The 17,078-nt window shown below is 39.6% G+C and overlaps 1 protein-coding gene across 3 annotated transcripts in view; it reads right to left on the reverse strand.

The window, feature by feature from the left end:
* CTNNA3 (catenin alpha 3) overlaps positions 1-17,078 on the reverse strand; it is a 1,889,266-nt gene that overhangs the window by 1,768,758 nt on the left and 103,430 nt on the right. For all 3 annotated transcript variants that reach the window (XM_020998213.2, XM_078150742.1, XM_020998214.2), the window contains exon 4: positions 8,981-9,147. In XM_020998213.2, coding sequence (XP_020853872.1) covers positions 8,981-9,147 — 167 coding nt within the window. The remainder of the gene's footprint in view (positions 1-8,980; positions 9,148-17,078) is intronic.

Raw genomic sequence — 17,078 nt, forward strand, 5'->3', positions numbered from 1 at the left:
GGACTAAATGATCTCTAAGGTCCTTGATTTAAAATCCCAGGAAGGAAATTGATAAGCTAGAATGCATCCAGAGGAGAGAAACCAAGAAAGAAAAGCTCATACTATACAGGAATCAGCCAAAGGAACTGGGGGTGTTTAACATAGAGAAGACTCAGGATCAGGAACGGGGGATATAATAGCTATTTTCAAGTATATAAAGCACTGTCCTATGGGAAAATAATCAGAAATGTTCTTGCTGACCCCAGAGAGCAAACAAGCAGTGATGGGTAGAAGTTGCATGGAGGTAAATTGAAGTTTAATGTAAGGACAAATTTCATATCAAAAAATAGAATGGGCCACCTCAGCAGATGGTGGATGCACTCCAAAAAAGGTTTTCATGCAAAGCCTTGAGGTCAATTTGTGTGCTCTGTTGTAGAGGGGCTTCTGACCTTGGCCTAGATGGACTGGATGATTCTCAAGTCCCATCCAAACCAAGACGCTGTGATTCTAAGGCCTATAATGTCAACCTGAGCTCCAATTTCATGGAAGAGAATTATGACCCATGAGGGGCCATCAGTCAAAGATAAGCTTCGAAAGAACAGCGACCGCCTCACTTGTCTATGTGTATGCCCAGTGCTTAACACCATGCCTGGTACAGAACGGGTGCTGAATAAATTTTTATTGATTAATCAGCAATGTGGCCTAAGCCAGTTAGAATGATAATAAAATACATTTAAAAATGTCGTTTAAAAAAATCATTCAAAATAGCAAGAATGTCGAAGTCAATGCAACAACAACCCAATTCAAATCAATAGATTTGCTGCAGGTCCTTCTCTGTATCCAGAGGAAAGACAATGTTGAGCTCCCTCTCTGCTCCCTCTCCCCCCTCTAACCCCTGCGTTGGCTCAGTTTCAACTTGGCACAATCTTGGATTTCCTCAAGGAACAATTTACTTTTTCGAAGTGCATAATCAGGAATTCCTGAATATAACCATCTTTTAATACAACCCTGGCCAGTAAGGACTGGAAGTTGTTATTACATTCATGACTGTTAAGGGGCCCATGTTTAAACCAGTTGGAGGTCTCAGCCTATGTCCTTGAAAAGAGACACAGAGCCAGCCAAATGCTCAACAGGAATTCTGTGCTGTTGACAATCTCAGCAGAGAAGCCATAATTCAGTAAGGGTAAGAAAAGCAAGAGAAATCTAGCAATACACAAAAACAGACCTAGACTGATATTTTTCAAAGCTATAGGTACATCCTCAGGGAATGAGATGTCCTAAAAGTAACAAACATTTGATGACACTCCTTTGGTTCCCAGTTCTTGCTTCGTGGAGCTTATGGTCAAGTAAAGGGATTAGATAACTGTTATGTACAATATTACATGGTGAGTTAGAGAGGTTCACATAGAATGTTATGAGTTTTGATGGGGAAAGGCCGCAAAACAAGGGGATCAAAGGAAGCTACATGGAGGTAGGAGCATTTAAGAAGGGGTGGGAATACAAAGAACCATCAGAATTCAAGGTATGTTGAGAATCAGAACCTACTTTAGTTTGGAAAAGCTAAAGAGTTTATGGAACATAATGAGATGAGAGAAGACTGGAAAGATAGAGTGCCATTGGAGTGGGGGGGGTGCCTTAAATGCCAGGAATTCAAGTCACTTAAACCCCTCAGAACTGCACTTACAAGTCTTCTGGACAGAGCGCACTAAAGAGAACCATTATCATTATTCCCATTCTCTATTAGAAAACTGAGATTCAAGCTTCTTGGGATCAGAATTGTGGTTGTTTCTATCGCTGTAGCCCTAGGACCTAGCATGGCGTCTCATATGTTGTAAGTGAGTAATACATTCTTGTTGGGTTGGGTTAGATTGAATATAGGATGGAAATAGCCATGTAGGTGGCATCACAAAACAGTTTGGTTTTCTGGACCATGGCCTCCTCCTACACCAGAATGATGGGCAAAGGATGATGTTAATCTTGAGAATACAAGGAAAAGCTTGCTAAGCAAGAGACTTGCCAGCCTGATAAAGAGTGCTATAAATGGATACTTAAGGGGAGAAGAAGAAAAATATCCAGCTAAAACTGTAAAACCAGATCCTCTGGAGGACCACAGGCAAAACATAGCAAGAACGCTCTGTAAGAGTGGTACCCAGTAATTCTCAAGAGAAAACAACGATGAAGGAGATCATGAAAAATACTTATGTCCTTGGACATCTATATAACCATCCACCAAACATAGGCAATAAACCCAAGTAAACTTGAAACTGTAACTAAGAGAGGCAAACAAAATAATATCATGGGTATCACTGAAACCAAGGAAAGGTTGATTCAGGGCACAAGAACATTGGACTTTTAGCCAAAAGATCTGGGTTCTAATCCTAGATCTCACGTTTACCCAACCGTATGACTTTGGGCAAATTATTTCAACTAATTTCTACTTTTCACCTATATAAAAGGGAGTAACTATACCCATGTAGCATCTAGGTGACAGAGTGGACAAAGTACCAGGACTGGAGTCAGGAAGTCTCATCTTCCCGAGTTCAAATCTGACCTCAGACACTTTCCAGCTGTGTGACCCTGGGCAAGTCACTTAACTCTGTTTGCCTCAGTTCCTTGTCTGTAAAATGAGGAGAAAATAGTAAATCGCTTTAATATCTCTGCCAATAAAACCCAAAATGGGGTCACAATGGGTCAGATAGTACTGAAAATGACCAAACAACAATATAATTGCATTACCAACCTTACTTGGTTGTTTCAAGAGTTTCTAGCACCAGGTAAACAGGAGCTATAATCAGCATTGGCAAACTGGAATGACTGGAACATCCCAATAGAATGATGTACTTTGTCCAAATAAAACAAATCCAGTAAAAGGGATGGAAAGATGTGTGGTATTGAAGATGCTCTACACCTGGGTGGAAGTCTACAGCTTTGTGGTTGCACACAACAGAGAGTATTGGGATGAGGACGAAACAAGGAAAACCAAGTGATGGGATTTCAGGGACACTGTATCGCCTAAGAGGACAAGGATATTGCCTTACCAAGACAGATGAGGAAAATGACACTGAGGCAAAAATATTCTCAAGATGAGTGACTTCAACTATCCAGAATTCTTCTAAACTCCTTCTGCTTAGAGTAGAACATCTTAGGAATCCTTGTTCTTGCCTTGCTGATAGTTCCAGATCTCAGAAGGTAGGGGAACCAACAAGGAAAAATTACTTGGAAGCAACTTGGAATAATACAAAGAGCATGTGAAGTCAGAAGACCTGAGTTGGAATCCTTGTTCTGCAACTTAGCAACTGTGGGATCATACAGAGGTCATGTTAGTTCTTAAGGCCTCAGTTTCCTCATCTGTAAAATGGGAAATTTAGACTAAATGATCTCTAAGGTCCCTTAGAGTTATAATTTAGGGAAGTAAAAATGACTAGAACTTTGGAAGAAAGTGACCATTTCACCTTGGGGTCCATAGAAGAAAGGACTATCAAAAAAGCTATAAATGCAGAAATGCATTATAACTATTGGCATATATGTCTTTTTCCCATACTGTATTGGAAATGTACAAGGGTTTGCATCTCTCTCCAGAAGCTAGCACAGTCTTCTGATCAGAGGGACTCCTAAATGTCTTTACTAAAGCAGATTTCAAAATAATCAGAGAAAAGAGAGCACCTAGCATAGAGCCTTACACACTAACAAAGGTGCCTAATAAATGTTTATTGAACTGAATGTTCCCATGGCATAGGCTCTGAGAGGAAAAATCCCTGAAGAAGGATGGGAGCTTCAATAAAATGCCTATGCAATCATAGACAATCTCTATGAGAGTAAAGGGTACAAGATTTAAAGAAAATTGTGTGGCTGTGCAGTGAGCTCCTTTTGAAGGCAGCTAGAAGGTGTCATACTGCATACAGCCTGGGACTTAAAGTCAAGAAGTCCTGAGTTCAGATTCAGCTTCGGACACTTATTAGCCTTATGTTCATGAGTAAATAACTTGACTTCTGTCTCAGTTCTGTCATCTAATAGTATCTACTTCATAGAGTTGCTGTGGGGATCAAATGAGGTAATATTTGTAGAACACTGCAAACTTTAAAGTCTTATAGAAAAGTTTTTCGTCCATTTTCAATTGTGTCTGACTCTTTGTGACCCTATTTGGGGTCTTCTTGGCTAAGATACTGGAGTGGTTTACCACTTCCTTCTCCAACTCATTTTACAGATAAAGAAACAAGCAAACAAAATTAGGTGACTCACCCAGGGTCATACTAATAAGGGTCTGAGGCCAATTTAAACTAAGGAAGATGGAGTCTTTCTGACTCCAGGCTCACACTCCATCCACTGGACCACCTAGCTGCCCAGTTATGTAAATACTAGCTGCTACTATTATTATTATTGTTATTAGTTTTTTTTAAATGCATTGCAGGTAGAGATAGGATCTGGATCTATGATTTCATTGATATAAGGAACTGCAAGGTGAGGAAATTCTCTCTTAACAATGCCTTCTCTGCAATGTACAATCTTAGTTACCTAGAGCACTAAGAGATGAAGTGACTTGCCCAGGGCCATACTGCTAGTATGTGCTACAGGCAGGATTTGATCCCAGTTCTTCCAGGCTCCAAAGCCAGCTCTCAGGTCACTATACCAAAATCAGTCTCCAATATGGGAGGAGAGGCACAAAACGCAATGCAAATTTAATCCAGTAGCATGAACCTAAGCATGGTGTGGGGAAGCCCAAGGCTTAGAATAAACTAAGGCTTCCCCCAAAAATGCTGAAGACAACAACAAAAATACTTTTTAGTTGCATGCAAGACAAAAAGAAGAAAGAGATGTGCCTACAGATTAAAGCAGACAATTTTAAAGTGCTATAAAGCAAAACAAACTAACACACTGACCATGTTTGATAGCCTATGGTCCTTTCTTTTAGTAAAAAAGCAGTGGACTACATGTGCTGTGTGGTATACACTGTCACACATAGTGCATCAATTTGTTTTGCTTAACAGCACTTCTTCATTATAAGGAAAGGTTCTACTGTGGCAGAGGATTGTTGGAAATCATAATGATTTCTTAAAGAAGCAATAACACTTTTTCAAATAAAATAACCACAGATTTCTGTTTACGCTGGTGACATGAAAGGTCATAGAGAAAGCCTACCTTTCTCACACATTCTCCCACAATGATCTAAAAAGGGTATCAGATCACATTGAAATCAAGAAATCCAAAGAAAAACATTAGTAAAGGCCTTCATGCCGTCTAGCAGTAGAGAGAAAAAAAAACAGCAAGAAGCTGTGGACACTGGCACAGAGGCCCCACTGGGGAAGCTTGCATGAGCTCAGGTGAACAGAGCAGAAACCTGAAGCAATGTCCTGACCAGAAATGCCTGAGAGAGGACAGAGGACCACAGAATTCTGACCAAGGATACTGAAGTCTGCCAACACACTGAGTGCAGACACAGAAAAGGAGGTAGAAGCCAGAAGCAGGAGCCCGGGTGATTGAGGTCTGGAGCAAACAGGGACAAACCACCCTCAAGATAGTAATGTTAGGATCAAACAGGGCCAGATCACTCCATTCTAAAGCATGGGAGGAAATGGTGCCTAGCTCTGGCACAAAGTCTCAAATCATGAATTAATGCTAAGGATAAGACTGAACAGAGCACAATACCCAACACTACGAAGAAATATTATAGGTCAATATTACTGTGTAAGTGGCAAGAACCTGACAAGGTTCATGTCCCACTGACACCACCTTCAAGACAAATGGGTCACCTTGATGTTAGGATGAGGCACTGGAGGAGGATCATAGTGTAATGTGAATACATGTACACACACACACACACACACACACACACACACACTGTAGAACCTTCTCCCAGCTATTTTTAATCAACCATCAACCTTTTTAAGTTTTCTATTGGATCTTTGATTGACTCCTGTTTAAACACTCTCCCTGTTCATGACATTCCATCTACCATCTCCATGCTTTTGAGCAAATGCCACCCCTCACCCATGTGTGGACTATACTCCTTCTAACACTTCAGTCTGGATAAATCCCTAGCTTCCTAAAAAGCATTGTTCAGATGTTGCCACTTACACAAGAAGAAATATTATAGGTTTCTGAGGTAAAACCCAGAAGAGAATAGTCCCACACCAACTACCAGCAGATCTTCAGAGAAAAAAAAAATGGATTGGCCCCAAGAAATGAAGAGGAAATAAAAGAGAAATATGATCCAAATGAAGAAATAAATAACAAATGGAGTAACAAATGAAATTGAAAGCTCCAAAGGAAAGAATTGGAAGGAGAATAAGCAGCTTAGACCACAACCTAGAAAACCTTGCCCAAGTAATGGTCTACCTAAAAATTAAAATGGACCACATAAAATTCAATGATTCCATGGCACAACAAGAAATATTAAAATAAAATCAAAAGATTAGAACATCAAAGATAATGTAAGGCATTTACCATCAAAGATAACTGACCTGGATGAGAATTCAAGAAGAAGTAATTTAAGAATTCTTGAATTTCCAGAAAAACAAAACTAGTTACCATATTTCAAGAAATTATAAATTAAAAGTATCAAAATTTATGAGAACCACAAAGCAAAGTGAAAATTAGAAGACTATACAAGTCACCTGGCAGAAGGAAGGCTAGGCAGAACAGACATCAGCTGAACCTCACTCTTATCTAAACCATAGAAAAGTGGGTTGAACACATAAACACACAGAGAGTTGAGTGTATTAATTCACGTAGCATCAGGGAAATCTACTGGGAAAGGAAAAAAGAAAGGAGTTTAAGAGGCATGGTAGAGACTCAGAGGAAATAATCACAAGCAAAACAAGCTTCACCTTCAAAGGATAGATCATTAAAGCAGATTAAAAAGGAAAGAGAAAATAGAAGAACCTATGACCAGAGTCAGGATAAGGTGAAGAGAAGATGGGCAGTGGAGGCAAAGCAGATGATTCTCATTTCAAATCACTAGTGCTGGCCACTTTCCTTCTCCTTCGTCACCTTCTTCTTTGTAAAGAGAAAAGCAAGGAACAAAGAAAGGAAAAAAGTGCAAGAGGAGGAAATGGAGGAAAAGACACAACTGCAGTCATGACCACAGACATATTGCTTAGAGTCCACATAGCACATAAAGAGCTGACCACAAAGCCAGGGAGACCTAGGTTCAAGTTAATTATGTCACTTCCTGGCTGCATGACCTTGGCCAAGTGATTTAACCTCTTGGGCTCTAGGCAGTTCTAAAATACCACAAGCTCAGAAAAGGTGTCAATTTGCATTAGTAAACGGAATTCCCTTACCTGGGAATTCCCTATAACACTAAAATCATAGGTCCAATCTTGAGCCCTAACTGTGAACACGAATGGGATGAATTCAACAGCAAAACAGTAGAGGATAACTGAATGGATCAGAAGGGAGACTCCCCACAATCTGTTGTTTACAAGAACACACAGGAAACATAAATACTCACACAGACATAAAATGGAGGCCTAGAGCAGAATGCATCATGCTTCAGGTCAACGTGAAAAAACAAGGAAAGCACTCATGATTTCAGACAGGACAACAACCACCACAAAAAATTGGCATGGCTAAAATGACAAATCAGACTGCAGTTTGCTTAAAGGCAATGAAATAACATCAATACTTAATATATGATGCACCAAATAGCATAGCATCCAAGTCCTTAAAAAGAAAGTTCATTGAATGACAAGGACAAACAGCAAAACTGAAATGAATAATTCACATTTAGACTTTTCTTGGGTTGATCGTTCCAGAGAATTTGATATCATTGGAACTTTTAAAGCAAGTCAATCCCCACAAACTTGTCCTGAGGTCCTCTTTCCAAACTCATGTGTCAAGGTTTGGGGTGTAGGAGTGGTTTGGAGGAGGGAATGAAGGAAAGAGGATGCATACCATCTGTTACAGTCACAAGAAATGTTATCCATGTAGGGCTTAATTACACTTCAAGGAAGTGTGGGAGGGCTCTCCACCAATACAGAGCCAGCCCCTTCTCTGGATTAGTAGACAGATCTTTGAGACTTGTCATTGTGATGGGAAAAAATCATTATCCCTTGGCCAGCCCAATCATGAGTTTCTCCAGATTTAACTGGGTTGTTCCTCAGGTGACTATCATAAAAGTCCACATCATAATCCAGCACCAGACTTTTCCTTGAGGCCTTTAGAGCTTTGGAGATCCTGACAAGGTTCATGTCCCACTGCCACCACCTTGGAAACCAACGGGTCATCTTGACGTTACGATGAGGCACTGGAGAAGGAGCATAGTGTAATGTGTACACATGTATATACACGCACAAACACAAAATGAAGAACCTTCTTTCAGCTATTTTTAATCAACCAGCCATGGAGCTTTTTCAGTTTTATGTTGGATCTTTGACCAACTCCTGTTGAAATGCTTTCTCCATTCATGGCATTCCATCTACCATCTCCATGCTTTTGAACGAATGGCACCCCTTTCCCCCCATGCCTGGACTGCACTCTTTACTTCAGTCTGGGAAATCCCCTAGCTTCCTAAAAAGCATTGTTCAGATGTTGTCACTTACATAAGGCCTTTCCTAGTCTAGCCACCATCCCAGTTACTAGCAATTCCTCCTCCTTGCAGTTCCTTCACATTGCCTTGAATATACTTCTGCATTTTGTATTTTTTACTGGTGTACATGTTGCATATGCCAATGTTGCATGCCATGTTGTATGCTCCCTCCAAGTAAAATGTAAACTCCTCAAGGGTAAGAATTTCATCTTCTTTTTTTTCATCCCCAGAGCCTAGCAGAGGGGCTACCTCATAGAAGTTTGATAAAGTGGCTGTTGGGTTGACTTGAACGTCTACAGAACAATAGAGTCAGTCACTAAAGACATTTGCAAACTAGGAGGGATGCACCAGCTGAGAGGGCACCTGCAAGTTTCCTGTTGAGCAGCAGAATAGTATAGAGCAGAGAACACCATCCCTGTGCCAACCCAAGAAGTTAAAGAAAGGCAGCCTTGCACTCCTCCAGGTACTACTTACAGCAGACACGTGTTGCAGGAGGCACATGACATCAATCATGTCAGCCAAGATGAGCAGCCTGGTGACAGCAGCCAACAAGGCACGGGCAGCTAGAACCACAGCCTCCCTCTTTGGCAAAAAACAGGGATCATCTGTAAATGTTTCAGCTGATACCTTCAGAGCTTCACCTGGAAAACAGACCCACCAAAAAAAATCAGTTCAAGAGAAACATAACCTATTCATATCCAAATATTCAGGCTGGTACTGTCCATGTTGATAAAGAACTGGGAACAAAATGGGTCCCCCATAGATTGGGGAATGGCTTTATAACTTGTGGCACAGGAAAGTAATGGAAAATCCTTGTGTCATAAGAAATGAAGAGTATGAGGTGTTCAAAGAAACAAGAGAAAACGTATGAACTGATACAAAAGAGAAAACTAAGTGAACTAGGAAATGAATACACATAGCAACTGTGACAATGTAAGTGAAAAGAATAGTAAACTAAAGTTGAGCATTCTATCATTGGAATAACCAATACTGGCCACAGAAATTGGATGAAGAAACACAAATCCTTCCTTTCACTGGATCATAGGAGCCTGTGGGTATGAAGTGTCATATATGTGGTCAGATGTGACTGCTGTGTTGTTTCTAATTAAATGGTTTTCTTCTTTGCCTTGCTGCAAGGGAAGGTTCACAAGTATGAGTGAGATTAACTGTGACCATTAAATGACCATGATACAATAAAAAAAAAGTATCAATAAAAATTTGTGAGTATTTTTAAATCAATCACACATTTAAGAAAGGTTGATCAGAGGAGTCAAGCACTCACCCTCAGGTGGAAATCAGGTTCCCCAAATGATTCCTGAAACAGCTAGGTGGCATAGTGAATAAAGTGTTGAATCTGGAGACAGGAAGCTCTGTGATCTACTCTAGCCTCAGATACTTAATTAGCTGTGTGGCACTGGAAAAGTCACTTAACTTCTGTCTGATTCCACTTCCCCATCCATAAAATAGGGATAATAAAAGGACCTACACCTCCTAGGGGTAGAACACTTTGCAAAATACTAAAGGGCTATAAAAATTAGCTATTATAATTATTAATATTATTAACTGTTATTGTTACCAATATTGCTGCTGCTGCTGCTACTACTACTGCTACTACTACTACTACTACTACTACTACTACTACTACTACTACTACTACTACTACTACTACTACTACTACTACTACTACTACTACTACTACTACTACTGCTACTACTACTACGAATCCAAAATTGAAAACCCAAATGTGTTGGGGTTGATGGCGAAACCAACCCCCCCACCACCATCTGGTGAAAAAATCAACCAAACTTCCCTTCTCAAAAAAAAAAAAATAAGCACTCAGTGTTTATAGGCCATCAAGCAATCCCCTTCCCATGGACCTAGAATCCATATGAATGATGGAGAAACTGTCCAGACTCAGGTTCTAGATTGAACAGTCTAGATCTAATGAATGATAAGAATAATTAAGCATATGTAGTAAAACTGCAAAGACATGCTAGGCTTCCAAAAATAATTAGGCACATGGGATTCATTAAAATTCAACACTTTATACCCCAAATAAGCCCTGAAGATGAAAGCACAGAACAAATCTCCACAACGCTTTGGGTTCAGATGAACTAGATCTAATTCTGGCAGCTAATATCAAGAGAATCATTTGCTACTTTGACTCCTTTCCCTGACCTAGAGTTACTTCAGGAAAATTAAATCTAGCTTATATTTAGCTTCTGCCTAGGTTTTCCCAAATGTGAGTAAAAGGGACCAAAGTCACAATGCATATGGGTAGAGCAGCCATTATTTCACCAAAGAAAAAAAATGCAAAAGTTGCACAGGATTCATAGGAACTCACAAATGTCTACAGAAACCCCAAATACTCAAAATTCCCATTAGCTCCTTACAGAAGGGAACTGAAGCTAAGATTGCTGCAGTAGCCCCTGTGATATTCTGGTCAATCCCTAGCCCAACCAATTCCTCCTAGACTGGTAGTGTCCCTGTCTGGTTTGGATTCCTATCCCCACCTCAAGGCGAAAATATCTGGACAATTGAGCACCTTCAATCCTAATCTTCACCATCCAAATAACTTTCTAGCCCTCTTCTCTTCATTGGACAATGCTCATGAACTAGGTGGGCAATTCTCTTCTGTCTCCAAATTACACTGAATTAGGAAATCCTTTTCTTCCTTGAGAAGATATGGTCACCAAACTCTTGAATTTGGGAGCTCCTGAACTTGAGGCTGTCCCCAAAACTAAGACTTCTTTCTCAAGCTAAGTGGACAGGCACATACCTGTTTCTTCCAAGAGTTTCTAAAGGAAATCTCTCATTGGTCTCAACTACTAATATCTGTTGAGCTAAGAAAATTTGCTCTCAGGATCTCTCCTCTCAAGACATGTTCAAAAATATGTGACTCCGCTTTGATTTTGCCCCAACATCCCATTTCCAGATCCCAGGTGGAGAAGAATAAGAGGGAGGATAGATTGACTTCCTACCTTCCTTCACCCCACCCTGTCTCCCTTTCAGGCGCATCCAATGAAACTACTATCAGCACTTGAAATTGTTAGCTCCCACTGGACATGAAAGATCTCAACTGAAAGCCATCTGGTTTACAAAATACAGCAAATCCCTTACATGAAAAGACCTTCGAATCCAATATGTTAGAAGAGAGTCCTCCTTTAAGTCAAGCACATGGCAGCTCCCTTATAAAGGTTTAGTTTCAAGAGAACTCTCACAGTACTACTCCCTCATAGAGTCTACATCTGACAGTTGGTTCCCAAAAGAAAGTTTCACTATGGTAGAAAATGCACTATATCTCCTTCAAATTATAAATATTTTATTTCATATTCTTTGGAATTAAGAAAATGACTAGTTTAATTTCTACCTTATTTACAAAAGAATGAGAAAAATTTAACTTGTTAAATCCATGTAGTCCATAAAGGACATTCCAAATTAGGGTATTTCTGTTACCGTGAATAATGGAAACAATGACATTTCTTATAATAATTAAATCCTTAAAAATCCTTCATACAACATGGTACATTACAATTAGACATAACAATGAATTTTGAGGTCACACCATATAAGTTTCAGTTAAAGGAACTGTGAATGCCTAATCTAGAGAAGAGAAGATTCAGGAGGTACATGATAGTTATGTTTAAGTATCTGAAGAGTAATCTTATGGAGAAGGGATTGAATAAAGCACTGGTATTGGAAAGAAGAAGACATATGTTTCATTCTTGTCTCAGACACTACTTATGTGACCCTGAGCAAGTCACATGTCCTTATCTATAAAATGGAAGTGATAATAGTACCTAGCACTGATAGCAGTGAGGAAGAAAATGAGATAATATGCACAATAAAACTTTTTTTTTTCTTTTTGCTAGGCTATCGGGGTTAAGTGACTTGCCCAGGGTCACACAGCTAGTAAGTATCATGAATTGTGTGTCTGAGACCAGATTTGAATTCAGGTCCTCCTAACTCCAAGGCCAGAGTTCTATCCACTGTGCCACTTAGCTGCCCCACACAATAAAACATTTTAAAAACCTTAAAATAACATGTATTATTTGTCATCATTAGTCATCATTGTCGTTGTTGTTTTTGGCCCCAGAGGCTAGGACCAGAAGCAATATGTGAACATTGCAGTAAGATAAATTCATATTTGGTATCAGGAAAAACTTCCTTACAATTAGAGCTGTCCAAAGTAGAAGACACTGACTCTGGGGGATAGTGGGCTCTCCCTCTGTGGAGGTCTTCAAGCAGAGACTTGGATATTATAGAGAGAATTCTCAGTCCGGTATGATTTGTATTGAATCATTTTTGTGATCTGTTCCACCATCCCCCATGTCGAAGTGAGGCTGGGTTTGTTTTGTTTGTCCCTGGAGGGAAAAACTGAGAGAAATAAGGTGAATATCCAGAGAGTTAGATTTCAGGTTGATTATAAGGAAAAATTTCCTAGTAACTAGAGGCATTTCAAAATAGGATAGGCCGCCTCAAGAGCAAGAGGCAGTGGGACCCTTATCCCTGGAAGTCTTCAGAGACAGACTTGGGTGACCTCTTGTTGAGAATGTTGCAGAGGAGAATGTTGTTAAGCATAGCTAGGATAAAAGTACCTTCTCAATTCTCTACTTCTGTATTTGTGTCATGAGGACGAGGCCTAAGAACTATCTCACAGCCCTAAACAGTATGACATGAAACCCCTTTGGAACACAAGCGCTGAGAGCTCAGAATCATATCCTCTTTATAAGCTGTGGTACCACTGGGCTTCTCTACTCACTTAGGTCATGATTCCACCCACTCTATAAAAGTTAAAACTATGTACCAACTGCCCAGGTGAAAATAGTAACACTTCCAACCAGCCAAGGCTTCACCCTGCCATACAAAAAAGAGTGTTTTTGTCTTGGTGAGGCCACAATTGAATTGAAAACAGAAGAAGAAGGTGCCCTGATTCTCTGTGAAAAGTCTGAGGACCAGGGGCACTCAACCAAATCCAAAAATTAACCTGAGGAAAGGAAGAATTTCCCTCCCCAAGAGCCAGGAAGCACTTAAAAAGCGATCTCCAAATAGCTAGGACAAGACTGAAAGGTAAAATATTCCAAATTTGGAGCCTTCGAGGAGGAAAACTGATAATTTCTCTATGGGCGGGAGTTAAGAAAAGTCAAGGCTAATGCTAAAAAATAAAAGCGTCTTTAAAAGGCATGCGTCTAGAGCCACTGGAGTTGGGCTTGGTGGGCATACGCAGGCTGATCATGCTCTTACCGTAGCAAGAGTGAGAAGTCATTGATGGACAATGCAAGCGCTCCATGAGTATCTATCTAGCATCAAGAGACAGGCAAGAAGGCCCTCAGCACACTGGGTGAACCTCTTATGTCATATTTACAGGAAGATTTACAAGATTTACCCAGGTTTGATAGTTAGAGATGGGTTGATATCTATATCATTAGAGGAGATACCTACATTCATTGAAAAGCACAAATTCATAGAAGTGTCCAAAAACAAGAACATGAGTTATTGACAAGTGATGAACACAGAGTAGTTCAGCTGACTCATATAACAGAAGCAACTTCCTCTCTGTTATTCATTAGAATGAAAGCTCCTTGAGGACAGGCACTGGGTTTTTTTGTCTCTGTATCTCTAGGACTTAGTACAGTGCCTGGCACACAGCAGGTGCTCAATAAATGCTTATTGACTGACTGATCTTAGTTCTGAAGAGCAGCAAATAGATATTACATTTATTAACTGTGAAGCTAAACACTAAATGTTCCTTCTACATAGAAAATTAGCATACATTAGCATATAGAAAATAAGCTAAAATTACCCAAAAAGCAGACTTTGTTGCTAAATAAATGCTGTCCTGCACTATATAGAGTGCATATGATAGCAGATCTTTTTTTCAATATTTTGGTTTATTTTTCAAAACTTTTTTTTTTCTTTATATAGGCATTTGATCTCTGGGAGGGAGAAGAAGAGAGATGCATTGGGAAATACAGGTAATATAAAAACAAAAGATATCAATAAAATTTACATTTTAAATGATATCAAAAGTGGATAAGGTAGATAAAATAGATGATGGATAGATGGATGGATGGATGGGTAGATGAATGATAGATGGATGATAGATAGATACCATCCTATGATGATTAGTAATTTTACACCTTAATGAATGGGAACTCCAGCTAAAAACATAAAACTAAAAATAATTACAGTCTTCCTTCTCCCAACCTAAGAGCATTTTCCTGAAATATGCGCTCAAAAATTTCTCTCCTACCGGAAACATTTCATGCCCTTCCTGTAGAATACATTTTCATTGATGCCAAATTTGTCAGCATCATGAATAAGCAATTATTACACAGGCCATCAAATACAGTGGCAAGCTCAGCATTGTACCGACAGACTTACAAAGACATGTTGGCAGCATTATGGTAGAATACAAAGAGCTCTGACCATGGAGTCAGGGGAGTTTGGGGTTCAAATCCCATCTCTGATATTTACCTCTCAGTGCTCCAGGGAATGCTCTAAGTGTAGAAGGTACAGAAAAAGGTACCAACCTGCCTTGGTAGAGGAAGTTTCTTCCCCCAGGAGTTTTTTATGCCAATGAAATCACAAGTCCAGTGCCAAGCCCAGTAACCCCACGAGTGTCAGAAGGGTCACTATCATCATTAGTAAAATGATAGTAATGGTAGCACCAGCCCCACAGAAGCTTTGGGAAGAGAGCACTACAGGAATGTGGCCCGTCATTTTTACTATAGTTTCCAACAATGAGAACATCTGCTCAACTTAAAAAAAAAAAAACCCTGATACGTGAAAACATAATTCAATTATGCTAACAAAAACCAGGGCATTCATGGGTGTCTTTTCTTATTCCCAGTGTTTTGCACAATACATTTATTAGCATTTTAAATTAGTTTCAACACAAAACCAAATTATTTTAAACCAACTTAAAATTCAACAATACTATGAAATTTCAGATTTAAAAATACTACAAAATACTAGAATAGCCAACTGTTTAAAGAACTGACAAGGTTAAAAAAATTTCATGTCATTACATGAAATTCCTGGGCAGGTGTGGGGGAGGGGGTTGGTAAAATGGATAGAGCACTGGGTTCAAAATCAGAAAGGCTTAGGCAGGCTTAGTCTATAAGCCATAGAGGGACTGAGTTCTCTCTTGAGTTTTTTCCTTTGATCCTGACCTGTAATTCCATAATTATAAGGAACTACCAGCTCCCTCAGTGCAGAGCTCCAAGCGGTCTATAGCTCATAGTCTCAGAAAGCCGCTTGAGTGTACCTAGGTCGAATGACTTACTCAGGGTCATACAGCCAGTTGGTGTCTGAGGCAGACTCCAAGGTCAGACCACACTAACAAAAATCAGAGATCCTTATCCTGCTGTTCATGAATCTAAGAAATTTGTTATATAAAGAACAATTATTTAATAGTGTGTCTGCCTATCTCCTCCAGGACAGAAACGCAGGAGCTGCATGGGAGCTTTAACCTACTTCTTTTTTCTGACCTGTGGTGGTTCACCCCTCCTTTGGCCACCTGGTGCCTCCCTCTCCACTCTTGGGGGCCCACCATATTGATACCAATGTCAACACTTGATCATCTTAGGCCACAGCAGTTCAAAACTCCTAAGCTCAAGAGATCCGCCATTGTCAATCTCCCCAGTAGCTAAGATCATAAGCGTGTGCCACCATGTCCAGCCCACTAAACTTTTCCATTCTTAGGTAGTACAGACATTATGAAATGGGATGTTTTGTTTCTGCATTAAGATTATAGCCCCTGCAACATTAACTCCCAGTATTGCAAGTGACAGTCTTTTAAAGTTATTTACACTAAAACAGAGTGATAATAGCACACAGCAATTTACATTGTAAAACAAACAATAAAAGGATACTAATATAGATTTATGGTTCAATTATCTGTTAAAGCTTTGTATTGAAATAGCTGTCCATAAATGTTCTCCGTTAAATTTGTCTCTGAGTGATGACAGGTACTATTGACTGGAATGTCACAAATAAACTTGCCTTTTAGGATTATTTCTGATGCAAATCTTTGTTTGGGGAGAGAAGACTAAGTTATGACACCTGCCCACCCTGGATACTAATCTTGTGTTTTCTGGCATATCTTTCTGAAATTGGAGAAAATGCAGGTATTTTTACCTCTCCAACAAAACTCTGCTGAGCTAGCAAAAACTGGAATTTGTATCCTTGATTTTCCAAGAGCACTAAGGGAATTCCATTACAGAGAGGCAGGGTAGTCAGGAAGGAAATCTAGAATTGGTCTAGGGCTTATGGGCTCTATTCTCTTCACTTTCTGGAAAATCAGGAAATTTAGCTTCCGATCTTGTGGTATCTCTCCCATTCTCCAGGCATTTCAAATATCCCTAACAGTGGTTTGGCAGTCCCAACAGTTACTTCAATACCCCCAATATAAAATTGATTTGAGTCTGGTGACTTGAATTAAAGAGTAGCTACTTGTTTCTTTTGGAAATAGACTCCCCATTAGCCATTTTTATTTTGTCATTTCAAGAAACAAAAGGAAAATTGAGAAGTTCTACCTTCTTTGTATTAACAGTTAACATCATCTCTT

Source organism: Phascolarctos cinereus, unplaced genomic scaffold (genome assembly GCF_003287225.1).
Source record: "Phascolarctos cinereus isolate Bilbo 61053 unplaced genomic scaffold, phaCin_HiC Scaffold_3;HRSCAF=262, whole genome shotgun sequence".
NCBI classification, from domain to species: domain Eukaryota; kingdom Metazoa; phylum Chordata; class Mammalia; order Diprotodontia; family Phascolarctidae; genus Phascolarctos; species Phascolarctos cinereus.